Below are 13,539 nucleotides of genomic sequence, written 5' to 3'. Positions count from 1 at the left end.
CTCCTCTTTAAAAGTTGTCTCAGTTTTGTTCTGAATTTTATTTTATTATTTGTAAAAAAAATTTATATAGGACCACCATTTATAGTATGTAAAATAGTGAGGTCCTGATATTCACGTTTTAATGAGAAATTTAGGAGTAATTAATTAGGCTGCAGGGCTCTCTAAGCTATTTAGGGGCATCCGTTCATTGAACATTGAGAGCGCGTTTCTCCTGTCCAAGGGCTTTTCTCCTGTCCAGCTCTTCTCGGTTCACATACCTCTCAGAGGGCAGAATAGCCCAAGCCTTGATCCTCGTCAGTTGTCATCCCCAGTTCGGTTCACTTTGGCCGCTGCTAGTGGGGAAGTCAGGCCTAATCCCTGGAAGGAATCAGGGCAAAAGAAAAGCAACAATAACCAAGTCAACCGTAAAAAATGAAAGCGAAATCTCTATTATCAGCCCCAACATTTCCCAGCGATGCAGTGAAATCAGGCTGGTTTGTCATTCGAGTCAGACACCGGGGGGAGAATCTGGGGTCGCTTTGGGTTGGTAGACTCACACGACGTTTAGAGAGCAATATTTCGGCGAAAGGGGGCCTCGCATTTGCAAAATCCCCCTCACATCCCGCCATAAGCATTAAATGCAGTCTGACTTTATGTTGTATAGGCAGCGCAAAACAAGAAAAGAGGCACAGTTCTCACATAAAAGAACGCGGTTTTGGGGGATTAGGGACGTCCCAAAGGATGGAGAATAACTTCTGCATAACTTTACAGCTCCTCTCTCTCCAGGTTTAGACTACGGCTTAAAGCGCGCAGTCTTTAGTTAACCCTTAACTGGTCCCTATAGTCCGAGTCATGAATTACCAAGTCAAAGTTAAGGCACTGAAGCGCGAACAGTCAAGCTACACTGCAGAAAAAAAAACGAGACCGAATCGCATTTATTTTTTAATCTTAAAATTTTAATATGTAGTATTTGTATTTTATCAAGACAGGCCTATCAAAAATTCATTAACTGTCAATTAAGTTATTCACCAAGACAAACGATCAAAGAATCCACATTCAGTTGTGCAGCTGTTATTGGTGTTTAATCCAAAAGTTTTTATTTGAATGGCAGAATTTTGTTTTAAGATTTTAAACGCCTTAATTGGAAGAACAAAATAATTAATCTCGGGATAATGTCATCACGATCACATGCCTCATTTACCTCAGAAATCATTGTGAGGGTCAGATGACCCATGAAATCAATGTCTCTTGTAGTTCCTTGAAAACCTGCTTTTCGTTTTAAAAAGTCATTAGGATAATCTTGAGCCACGCACATTGATAATTTTCAGAATTTACGCCAAGTTATCCAGGCTCATCCCTTTGCTTAAGAGCTCTCCAGTCGATGAAGATACTTCACTTAGGCAGCCTAATTAGTGATTTTTGTCCTCTTTCAATTGCCTCTGTCTCCGTTGTGCATTCAAATGAAGTCCTTAATGCACATGGTAATTGTAGGCCTACCTGTATAAAAACCTGATTAGTTTCACAATGATCGATAATCTTTATTTCTTCCAGGACATGTGAGGTAACGTAACATATATAATATATATAAAATATTTGGGGGTATTTTCACTGCAAACGTCCTCTTGGTATCACTGTATGATTTTGTAGGTTCAATACCTCGTTCATAAACTCCCTGCTCGCAAACCAATGAATTCAGCTGCCGGGGGGAGGAGTGGAGGGATGACTTGGATCATCCAATTTAAGGCTATCACAATAACAGAGCTGCTACACTGTAGTAGTGGAGAGCTAATGCCACAATCCACGACATAAAACCTGCGAATTTACCCTCAGACATCAGCGCACGCAGTAGAATAGCCCTTAATGCGAGGCATTCTCATTCCCCCATTTCCATCAGGCTCTCATGACTGCAGAATTGCCGCGGACTGCAAGTTATCAAGAGGCACTAATTTCACATTAAAGACCATTGACTGCAGTGGCTTGATTCGAGGGTTTGCGACAATTAACACAATCAGAAACGGAGCCCAGATCGTTTACCTTGACTCCGTAATTATTTTTTGGCCGCGCGCGCTATAGCCTACACATTCACAAAATTGCACGCGGTGTCAAAAACCGAGAAGAGAGAGGATGCAGAGCGTTTTCATAAAGACACTGTCTCCAAACACACACAGAATAATGAAATACAAAAAGAATACAGTTAGAAATATATTCGACTGTTTATTAATCCCGATTTTAAACGGTTTAAATGAAGTGTTTGCGTTTATGTTGTTCACATTGACTAATAGATTCATATTGATAGGGATAAATAAAACAAATAGACTATATTCTGTGTGCATGATCAAAAACTAGAACGAAAATATACTCATTCTGCAACTTTTTAACTCCAATAAAACCGTAACAGCACCATATAGCCTATTTTCCTAACAATTGAGAATGTTATAAACGAGTAGTAAAATGTATATTTCATAAAAACAAATGGGTATCACATATATTTTACGTTAAAAAGATGGCAGAGGCATCATTGACCCTATTCAGCTCTTTCTGTAATTCTGATCAACATGCAGAAATTCAACTCTGAAATAGAAACGTAGCCTAGTTCTGATCAAATTAAACCAAATAGTTTAGTTTAAATAGTACATTGTATAGACACAAAACAACTGGAAATGGATGAAACGTGACTCAATATCCAGTTCTTTCAACTTCACTTTAGACATTACAGGTGCACCTATCAGTTGAAATCCCGTCCATCGCGAGATTACCTAACCCTAGTCATGTGACCGAGACGTAGGGAAAAGAAAGAAAACAGGAAGCTGTGTAGAGTTGCAAAACGCAGAGCGACAGTGTGTCGTATTTGGAGTGTATAAGATATGGAATTGTTAACGAGATTTACATTTGTATCAGCATGCTTATTTGCAGAGTGGGCTGTTACTTTCATTGCCGTTGCTAACTGCTCTATTTCCCCCTCAGAAATGAATGGCGATAGTGCACTAAAGCTGCCATCAGCAGTCATTCCTGTATCACAGAAGAGCACTCTGGGATCTTTCTACTCTCTCAGTCTTTCATCTACATTTCCAGAAGACTTGGAAGTCAACGAGTATTGTACTGAACTGCTTCGCATCTACGGCCAACGCTACGTGACTTTCGCGAACTGCCTCGTGACTTACGCACGACCTGTCAGAGTCTGTCAGAACTGTTACACTGGCTTCAACAGTCTGGAGGACATTTATAAAAACATATCATTTGACAAAGTAGGTGTTCATTCCAAGTCGAAATTTTTAACACCAAAGTGCCTATAAATGTTTTTGCGTGGTTTGAAGGTTGACAGAATTCCACGAGTCACATGCACTCATGTCTCGTGATTGTGTTCACTGTTTCACCAAGCCCGACTCACACTGACTGGAATATTTTAGTATGCTTAAAGAGCTATTTTTAGTTATTTTAAAATAAACCAAGTCTATTGAAATAGTTACACATCAGTATCATATTCTCATTGTACCTTAAAAAAACAAACAAACAAACAAAAAAAAACTAAAGATGTCAATACATACTGTATGCTGTACTGTATGTTTTTTGTCATTGTACAAGTTGTTGTTATAAAATGTGACCCAGGACCACAATACCAGTCATAAAGGTCAATTTTTTTTTAAATTGAGATTTATACATGCTGAAAGCTGAATAAATAAGGTTTTCATTGATGTATGGTTTGGTAGGATAGGACATTATTTGGCTGAGATACAAATATTTGAAAATCTGGAATCTGAGAGTGCAAAAAAAATCGAAATATTGAGAAAATCGCCTTTAAAGTTGTCCAAATGAAGTCCTTAGCATTGCATATTACTAATCACAAATTAAGTTTTGATATATTTAAGGTAGGAAATTTACAAAATATCTTAATGGAACATGATCTTAACTTAATATCTTATTATTTTTGGCTTAAAATAAAAATGTATAATTTTGACCCAATGTATTTTTGGCTATTGCTACAAATATACCCATGTGACTTAAGGCTGGTTTTGTTTTGTGGTCTAGGTCACAAATCAGTTATGGACTGCAGCTGTAGAAGTTAATTGCAAAATACTTTATGACTTGTGATTATGTGTTGTCCTCATAGTCTGCCCCTGGAAATGTCAGTTGCCATGACAGCCTGATGCGTTCTGATAGGTTGATGCTGCTCTATACCCTCTTCATCAAATTAGATGAGATCTGGACATCAGCAGAATGCAAGCGTAAGTAACATAGCCTGAAATTTTGTAGGTTCAATTAAAACTGACATTAGACTGCATGCTTCCCTTAAGCATGTTTCTTTCATTTTCACTCTTAACCACTTGTTGCAGTATGAGGAAATTGTGTTATTTAGTTATGATTATTTTGAGAATAATTCTAATATTCTTTGCTCGTTAGAATGTCTGAATGAAGATCAAGATGCTCTTTCCAATGATACTCTTTACTTCATGGCCACTCTGAATCAGTCACTCTCCTGCTTTGAACAATATCAGGTAAAATCAAATGGCTGATATACTGTAGATGGGTACAAGCTCAGTTAAAAGAGATTACTTGAGTTTGAGAGTATCCTGTTCTCTTAATAGAGGAACCACACTGAACTGTGTAAAGACTGCAAAACCTCATACAAAAGGTTGAACGAGGTCTATGGTAGAATGGAGAAAAACCAAATGCTCTGCATTGATTTGGAAGACGCAGTGAGTATGGACTAATATACACAAACCCTGTTATTTGATTCAAACACAGTCCTAGGTTATTATCAAATTAAGTTTTATGATGTGGAATTATGGGAGAATTGTAAAACAGCACCCTCTATAGTCCTACATCTGTGCAAACTAAAGGCTGGAAAACACAATGACTTTTGTCAAAAAAAAAAAAAATTTGCTTCAATTTGCAGTCTGGACGAGTTGACGATAGTTGCCAAAGTCAGAGCCAGTCTTCAGATTTTGGGCAGTTGGAGTTATTATGAGGGGCACAGCCTTTTTTTTAGCCTTAGACTATGATTTTATCCAGATGGAGAATATCAAACATATTTTACGAACTGTTTAGATTTGAAATTTAGCAATGCATCACTTGCTCACCAGTGGATCCACTTTAGTGAATGGGTGGCGTCAGAGGAGAGTCCAAACAGCTGGTAAAACATCACAATAATCTACAAGAAATCCACATTACTCTGTCCATCAATTAACCTCTTGTGAAGCCAAAAAGTGCATGTCCATAATACATAATAACGCTTCCTTCAGTAAAAAAGTCCATCCTCTGTTGTCCTCTTACATTAAAATTCAGCAACATATTTGTTTAGAACTGTTTTGGACTGTTTTCACTTGTGCTTGATTTGTGCATATTTCTCTCGTGATTCAGATGAGATGACTTTTTCACTGGAGAAAGCAACATTATGGATAGAGGACTCGTATTTAAGCCAATTAGTTATTAACCAAAAGTTTATTAAGTCTTAATGTTAGATTTGTTTCTTACAAAAGTGCAGCTTTTCACAGGAAATTAATTAGTGGGGCCTGGAGTAGTGTGGATTACTTTTGGGTAATTGTAATGCATTTATTAGTTGTTTTGACTCTCATTCTGACGGCACCCATTCACTTCAGAGGATCCATTGGTGACCAAGTGATGGCAAATTTTCATTTTTGGATGATCTATTCTTTTAAAAGTGGTGTAGTGTATTCCAGACTTTACAGACAGTAGGAACACCACGGTTATTGGTTTTATTTCCAGGAAATGTATTAAAATCCATTATAAAGTGTATATCTAAAATACATTTTCCTTTGGATAAAATCATAAAATCATCTCCCAAGCACATTAATGTAATGTAACACACTAATCTAACAAAAGCCATTGTTTTTTTGTTGATACAATGTATTTTAGATTTTTTGTCCACCATAATCTTAAATGTCTTATTTAGCTTCTTGTTAATTGAATTACTTTTGTTATTTCTTCTGTTTTTGCTAGATGTTGGTGTTAAAATAAATGAATAAATACATTTTTGTTGGTACATTGTGAACCAGCCGTAATGGTAGCAGATTATGATTGAACTATCAGAATTGTGGTATCATTACCTTGCTTATTTCTCAGATGAACATGACACAGCACCTGTGGAGTAAAAACTTTAGATGCTTGTTACCTCGTGAGGAGACGGTGCCTGTCATCGCAGTGTCCAGCTTCATGCTCTTCCTCCCCATCATCTTTTACTTAAGCAGCTTCCTGCACTCAGAACAAAAGAAGCGCAAGCTTATACACCGTAAGTAACTTGCCTAGCCTTGCAAATTGTCTCTTTAGAAAGTTTAAGTAAAAGGGCAAAGGTCTTTGATAGTGTTAATTGTGCATGCTTGATCCTTACTGCTTTAGATTTCATGGTCAATCACTTTCAGACAGTATTTAACCAAGCGGTCTCAAAAACTACTAATTTTAGCATCTGTCAAAACATGTAGAAGACAAAGTGTGTTTTTAATGCTCTAAGCAGGCCTCTGACTTCAATGTTAAACTGTGCATTGAATATTCTGTTGCATCTCTTGCCAGTTTAGTTCTAATCTATTCTCTCATCCTGATCCACAGCCAAAAGAGTCAAGTCTAGCAGCAGCCTAATGAATATCCAAGACAAATTCAGCTGAGTGGAGATGAGGCGAGGAGAGGAAGAGAGGGCACTGAATCTTTGGTTCACCTCTCCTGCTATAAACCAACAGGCACTTTCAGCATGAATGGGTAGGGTTCTCATCTTCTCCTGGACTCCAAGCACATCCGGGATCAAAGACTTTATGATGCTCCACAGATGCTTTATTCATTTCCTATTTAAATCTGATTTTTTTTTGCGCGATTTGTGATTTGCACTATTGATTTAAATACGCCAATTGCAAGTTTTACTGGTAATTCTACTGATTTTCTCAGAGGATCAGTGATGATTTCAATAATTACAGTGGATGCTAGTATTATATTATTGTATTTAAGGTATGAAGGAGATGTGATCCCGAAAGAGGGAAATTTATCTTGTACATTAGACTGGTTATTCTGCATTTTTACTGCACTAACAGACCATGTTACATTTTTTGTTCTTTATTTTCCTAGGTGATAACAAACTCACACACACACACAGTACATGGCAATGGTACCACTTCTGGAAGCACTCCATGTGCATTAGAGAAAGATCTTGTAACAAATACTTTATTCAGGGTCAAAGGTGTATGCAGTGAGTAGCGGAGAAAAGTAAAGGATGGAAGAGGCAACATGAAGCCTCTTTAGATGGTCCATGTGCCTGTTTACTTCACTTTTTGTTTTACAATGGATTTGCCATAGTCTTCTCCCATTGTGTGGTTCTATACTAAACTGTCAGATATTTAATGAACACACCAATTATTCTAAAAAAGACATGGAATAGGAAAGCTTAATTAATAGATCTTTCATTTTTTGTACTCAGATGTTGTTGACCATAGCATTAAGTAAAGTGTTATTTTGTATACTCTGAATGCAGTAAGGTTTATTCATAGGATATTTGCATACTTCTATAGTTGCGAAATAGTTTTCAATTCAAATAGCTTCCTCATACCTCTATTTTAATTTTGCTTAACTCCTACAGCCTTCCTTGGTGCGATTGACAGGCTTGTTGTTTTCAGGTTTACGTGGACTTTCCTTGGATTGCAAAGCACCTGTTTCCCCAGTCATTAGCAGCTAATCTAAATGTAGGATAAAGTTACTTGGCCGATTAATCGTAACAACACATCCGTTAAGCTGCATTGGCTTTTTGGTCTTATGGAGCCAAGCCATTGCCTATCACACTGCCTGTTAAGCGCATTTCACTTGATTTATCCAATCATATGATCGTACAGGAAGATATGGGGAAAAATAGCCTTTTCATTTGTGGCTCATGAGTGCAATGTCTAACAAGAATGACCGCTTTCATCCCTGCAATGCCAGATCTGTTGGTGAACGTCATTACTCCTGACCTGACTGCCAAATGTAGCAACCAGGCGAATTTTATGGCCACGTGTTCGAGGAACTGACGCAAAACCTGAAATACCTTTTGAGATGTATGACCCGAGCCTTACTTTACCTGACAAGAACCTTGGAGAGGATGAGGGGGAACTGGTGGGGGATGTGAGATTATCCTTCATCACGTTTTGCCTTGGTAAAATCGGAGCAGTGACTTTGGACCTTGAGCAGTGAGCCCATTATGAAATATCCCTGAGCCTGAAACTCAGCAGGGACTGATCCAACAAACCTTCAAATTAGCTGCTGCATTGTTTAAATGTTGCCATTAGGATTTTGGATGACTTGTCATTATAAATCATTTTTGTGTGTTGATTAATGATTGTGCTCTTTTGGAAAAACTTGCTTACTATCAAAAGTGTGATTTTATTTTCACATTTTGTAAGGCTGTAATTTTATTATGAATAATAAAGAGAACTCATTCTAAAAGTGTTTCATTTTATTGTATATTTATTTATTTTTTTATTGTATTGTTTATTTAGTATATATTGTATACAGCATGATTAGCAGTGTGAGTTCTTACCATGCTTTTTATAATAACCCCTCTGGCTTGTTTCCAAGCACCATAATCTACCCAAAGGAGCTTTAATAGGAATTGACTAAGAAAATCATTCTTTATTTATTTATTTGGAAAATGTAATTTGATTCAATGTCAGTCACTCTGCTTTTTAATTATTAAAATTCTCAATATTGCTTGAATATTGTTTGTAAGGAAAAAATATAACATTGACAGTAGTATGTATATGTCAGCATAAGTTATTTTGTTTCTTATGTGTTCAAATTAGTACAGGTTAGATAAAATATAGCAAAACATGACATTTAATCCATCATATAAGGTCAAGTATTATGTTGGGGGTAAAAAATCTCAAAGGACAAATAAACGTGGTGTTTTAGACAGCAAGAAAAAGTATGCAGTTTGTCAACTAACTGATAGATAAAATTTGTATAATAGCAATATCAAAAGAAATTTACTACGATTTTTGTATAATAGTATCTGGGATATAAATGAGATACTGTGAATTTAGGTTTACTTATCAAATTTGTATTTTTTTCTCATTCATCCCTTCATGTAATTTTTGTTTAATATCTGTAATTTGAGGTTCCTTCATCTACTCTATATAAATCTGCTCTGTCATCAATCACACATACTTTCTGCGTAACTTTGGTAGTTATGCAAACTCAATTAGCTAAAGTTGAATATGGTGCTTTGTTGAAGAAATATAGCTTTATAATTAGAGAATTCTCACTTAAGAGCCAACATGTGTTGCTGAATGAAAGGGCCCATTATGACCTCATAAGGGTCAAAGTCTGAAGATCATGGGATTATGGTATTATGATTATAGCATCACTTCATCACAGTGGTCACTTAGCACTGCTGATGGTAGAGCTCTCCATTCCAGCCTCCATTTGCTGCTGATCATTCTTAAATATTCAACCCCATTACAAAGGTCGTATGAGAGGTCAGCTGGAGGAGACATCGCAGATGCTGATTGGTGTGTCAGGAACCTAAGGTGGATGACTTCTGTGCCCCGTAGCTTCTTTTAATAAGACAACAGGATCACAGTCGGCAAGGCTTACACAGACCCAGGGGGTCTGGCAGAATAAGAGCTTTTGAATAATGGGCCATGGCATAAGGGCAGAAACATCTGACCCTGTTGGGCACCCCTGCCCTCTCATCTTTGGGTACAGTGCATGGGCCATCAGCTGGATAAGACGGCTATAAAGCCTCTTGAAGACAATAATAGAGAAGATTTGAGGGAGGCAATAGGTGGCCACTGTGCTTCGTCTTCATCATGAGCTGCATTCAGGACTATTTCTAAAATTAGTTTGGCATCTGAATAGCTCAATACACGAAAACAGAAAGCACTGGATAAAATAAATCATTTGTTTCACTAAAGGCCTATATATTAATGTCCATGATGTTACACACTCAACTCAAGATGCTAATATTTTTTTTACTCTCAAACGTTTACTAATGGTAATGTTTGTTTACTCTCTATTTCGAATTCATACTGAACAATTGTACAATTGTATATTATCTTAAACCGTCAGGTAGCAAAGAAAATAGTCCACCAAGCACGAGCAACAATATTACAGTAATATTAATAAGTTTCATTTACCTGGACGAACGGTCTATCCAGCGTCGCCATGAAAGAAAATATTTGATCGCTTGACTCCGTGAACGACCAATCAGAATCAAGTATTCCGGAGAGCCGCGTAATAAATTGTTAACATGCAAATATTCTACTTTTAGGTTTCAAATGATTAGACTAGGATCATGAAAATAAATATTTAATATTTATGGAATTTACCTTTATTTTACAATATCTATAACTGAATATCCACTGATAAGATGCTAACTGTAAAAGTAAGTTTTAAAATAGTTTTAAAATAACCATGTCACTCATTGTAAAAAGAACATTTACTTAATATATCTGGGCATGAAACAAAAGTAAATGTCACAGTCTTAATTTCCATGCAACTTGTTATAGTTGATTTTTATACAGATTTATGGCCTTATAGTGCATAATAATGTGTAAATTAAGATGAGGGGTTGTGACCTGCACAATTACACCCTGCATATTTAACTCTGTCTGATTAACGCAGGATGGTAAGAGCATCTCTCAAGTCTGAAGTAAGCAGTCTCATCACTGTAGTTCTTTGTTATTTTGTGCTTGCCATCATTCAGGTCAATGGGATTGAAGAGGAAACGGCAAAGGTTATTGAGGAGGGTTTGAGCATGATCACTTTCTCTCATATTATTCTCTCTCATATCAGCAAACACACTTGATGTTTTCTCTCTTTTGTAAATTATATGGAATTTATTAACAGTTGATCAATTGATAGTATCTACATGGAGATAAATCATACGCTAGGTTCATTGTATTACTCTGGTGCCATCTATCGATGGAATATGATTTTAAGCCACACTTTGAGTGAATAATAACAAGATGTGTTCATGCCATCATTGCTAAAAAAAGAAAGAAAAAAGAAAAGCCCATCATAAACCAGACTATGTTGGTTTGTAGGCTGGTTTTAGTGGTTTTAGCTGGTCACTCTGGGAGACCAGGATTTTGACCAGCTAAACTAGCAGAATCTGCTTGGCCAAAGACCAACTTAAACCAGATAAGACCACCTAACTATCGTAGGCTGATTTAAGATATTTTCTGCCCAAATTTGCCTGGTTTTAAAACAAGTTCCCAAGCAATATCCACTGAAGAAAATCAACCACATTTAGTGGGGAAATCCGTATATTATAAGATGGATTTGCCATAAGAGGGCGACATTGCAACAGTCTGAATCCGAAAAGCATGGCGCTGGAAACATGTATTGCGTTTTTGTTAGCAGACAGCTATGATGTTGAAGATTTCTTATTTTTCAAGAAAAATGCAACTCGCAAACGTCGGAAAGTAAGGTGAAGGAAACTGTATTCTATGTCTCTAATGTTGCTTTATTTGGCAAACAAACAACACGGCGCCTCTTTTTAATGCGCCTTTTATTTACTACAGCTTGCAACTGTTTGACTATTGGAAATATTCCTTCAGTTGTCCAGCCTGTTGAAAATCCATCTTAAACTGGTGATATTTTGAAACGTGGTTGCTGGCTGACTACCTACAATGTGCCAAAGACAGCTCGATTATAAGTTAGATCACAGCTAGCTAGAAACTAGCTAGCTAGTTTTTATTTTCCGCTGTGAAAAGCCAATAATGCAACTAATTATTTTGATATTAATTTATATTTCAATAGAATGATTCTGAAAACTGAACCAAGTGATGATTTGCAAAGGTAAGAGGATCCACACAGTATTTGATATAAGAAAGATGCTGTTTATAATGCACATATGCTTTAACATGATTTTGTTTCACATGTCAGAGAGGATGACAAAAGAGATGTTTTCAATACCGTGCTGCAAAGCTTGACAATAAGTGATTTTAAGAGTCACTTCCAGCTGACGCCATCTCAAACTGAGGTAGGCTATTTTAGTTCATGCTGGTCCTATTTTTTTGTTTCTGCTAATCTCGTTTGTGTTTTGTAAAACAGAATTGTTATTTTTGTGTTTGTAGGAGTTGGTACGGCTGCTGGCACCTTGTAAATGGACTGCCATTAGGCAAGAGGGATGGACAGTGTGGCATGCAGTACTTGCTAGCCTGTGGGCTCTTTCTACCCAAGAGTCTTACCACAGTGTGGCAAACCGTTTCCACATCACAGAGTCACTCATTTGTGATCAGCTGGATGAGTTCTGTACCCTTGTTACCAGTAACTTGGCAAATGAAATTCACTGGCCGCACGGGGAGGAAGCAGAAATGTCTGTGGTGGGGTTCCTTTCTACTGTGGGGTTACCAGATACTCTTTGTGCAGTAGGAACGTGTTTCATTCCTATTGAGAAACCTACAGATGTGTCAGATCCAGAGGTAAATAGAGACGTAGAGGGGTCGTACTCTGTAAAACTCATGGCTTTTTGCAACCACATGGGTCGCTTTACCTATGTGTCTGCAGAACACCCTAGAAATTGGCATAACTCAAGAGTCCTGTCAGCCACGGAGGTTGGCAAGGCATTGCGGGAAAACCCTGTGGCTCTGCTACATGGCAAACACATTATTGGCAATTCCACCTTCCCACTTTCAGAGCACTTTCTGACTCCATTCCCTGATTATGCAACACTAGGACAGAAAAAAGTATGTTATAACCAGAAGGTGCAGTCATCTCTTGCAGTGGCACAAGGCTCCATCCATACTCTGAGATCTTGTTTTCAGAGGCTCAGATGTCTGCAGAAGCATTCCGTTTGCCAAACCAGTTTAGCTGTGAAGACCTGCTGTATTTTATACAACATGTTCCTAGAAACGTATAATGTTCTAGTGGACTGCACTGGGGACGATGTAACCCAAAAACCTTTCCATGAACTACGCTACGGACACTCTGGAAGTCTTGGTGGAATATCTAAAAGACAAGACATTGCAGCCTCACTTGGGCGAACCACTAAAAAAAGAAAATGTATGTACAATTAGTGTTGAAAAGTAATGTTGCATATGATAATGAATACAACATGTTGACAAAATGTTCTACTTTAATTTATAAGGTGACTGTTTTGTTAATCACTGTAGTATGTATATTTTATGTACAATTATGTTGTTATATGTTGGAGTCGCCATAATGCAATGCATATGTTGAATTACAAAATCAAGAAGGACAAGTGTTTGTATAATAAAACAATATCCTCCATAAGGATCTAAAGTTTTCATCTGCTAATGATTTAAAACCAGGGTTTTCAATTAGGGGTCTGTTAACCTGTAAAACAGGATTTTCTACTATGTTTTCTATGCATTATTAATCCATTATGCAGCATGGAATTTATGTTCATTAAAGTTATAAATAACACAAAATGCTATCTAAAAAATCTGGTTACAGCTATATTGGAGTCCTTAAATTGGCTAAGAGTCTGTGTGAGGGGTCCTTAAATCTGTACAGGCTGAAAACCCCTCTTTATTTGGAAAAGAAAGAAAGAAAAACTGCGTCTAAAAGATAAGTACGAGTTGTGTGAAAACACGTACTCCCGTAGAGCGCATGCGTAGAACA

General features: G+C 37.2%; 2 protein-coding genes across 3 annotated transcripts; both read left to right on the top strand.

Moving 5' to 3' along the window:
• Positions 1-2,730: 2,730 nt before the first annotated feature.
• On the top strand, positions 2,731-8,368 carry LOC107726635 (osteopetrosis-associated transmembrane protein 1-like). Of its 2 annotated transcripts, XR_001638288.1 has the most exons (7): positions 2,731-3,224; positions 4,088-4,202; positions 4,378-4,472; positions 4,563-4,673; positions 6,061-6,226; positions 6,541-6,687; positions 7,894-8,367. XR_001638288.1 is itself a non-coding variant. In XM_016536296.1 (6 exons), the coding sequence occupies exons 1-6, from the start codon at positions 2,844-2,846 to the stop codon at positions 6,594-6,596; spliced, it is 924 nt and encodes a 307-aa protein (XP_016391782.1). In that variant the 5' UTR covers positions 2,731-2,843; the 3' UTR covers positions 6,597-8,368. The 2 variants fall into 2 exon arrangements, 1 of the variants encoding a protein (XP_016391782.1); XM_016536296.1 differs by having other exon boundaries at positions 6,541-8,368.
• A 2,899-nt stretch (positions 8,369-11,267) lies between these two features.
• On the top strand, positions 11,268-13,185 carry LOC107726613 (uncharacterized). Its single transcript, XM_016536254.1, has 4 exons — positions 11,268-11,380; positions 11,713-11,751; positions 11,839-11,935; positions 12,030-13,185. The coding sequence occupies exons 1-4, from the start codon at positions 11,277-11,279 to the stop codon at positions 12,969-12,971; spliced, it is 1,182 nt and encodes a 393-aa protein (XP_016391740.1). The 5' UTR covers positions 11,268-11,276; the 3' UTR covers positions 12,972-13,185.
• Positions 13,186-13,539: the final 354 nt, after the last annotated feature.

The sequence above is a fragment of the Sinocyclocheilus rhinocerous genome, unplaced genomic scaffold (assembly GCF_001515625.1).
Source record: "Sinocyclocheilus rhinocerous isolate Xijiao unplaced genomic scaffold, SAMN03320098_v1.1 scaffold1538, whole genome shotgun sequence".
Classification (NCBI taxonomy): Eukaryota; Metazoa; Chordata; class Actinopteri; order Cypriniformes; family Cyprinidae; genus Sinocyclocheilus; species Sinocyclocheilus rhinocerous.
This window is presented reverse-complemented; position numbering and strand designations above follow the sequence as displayed.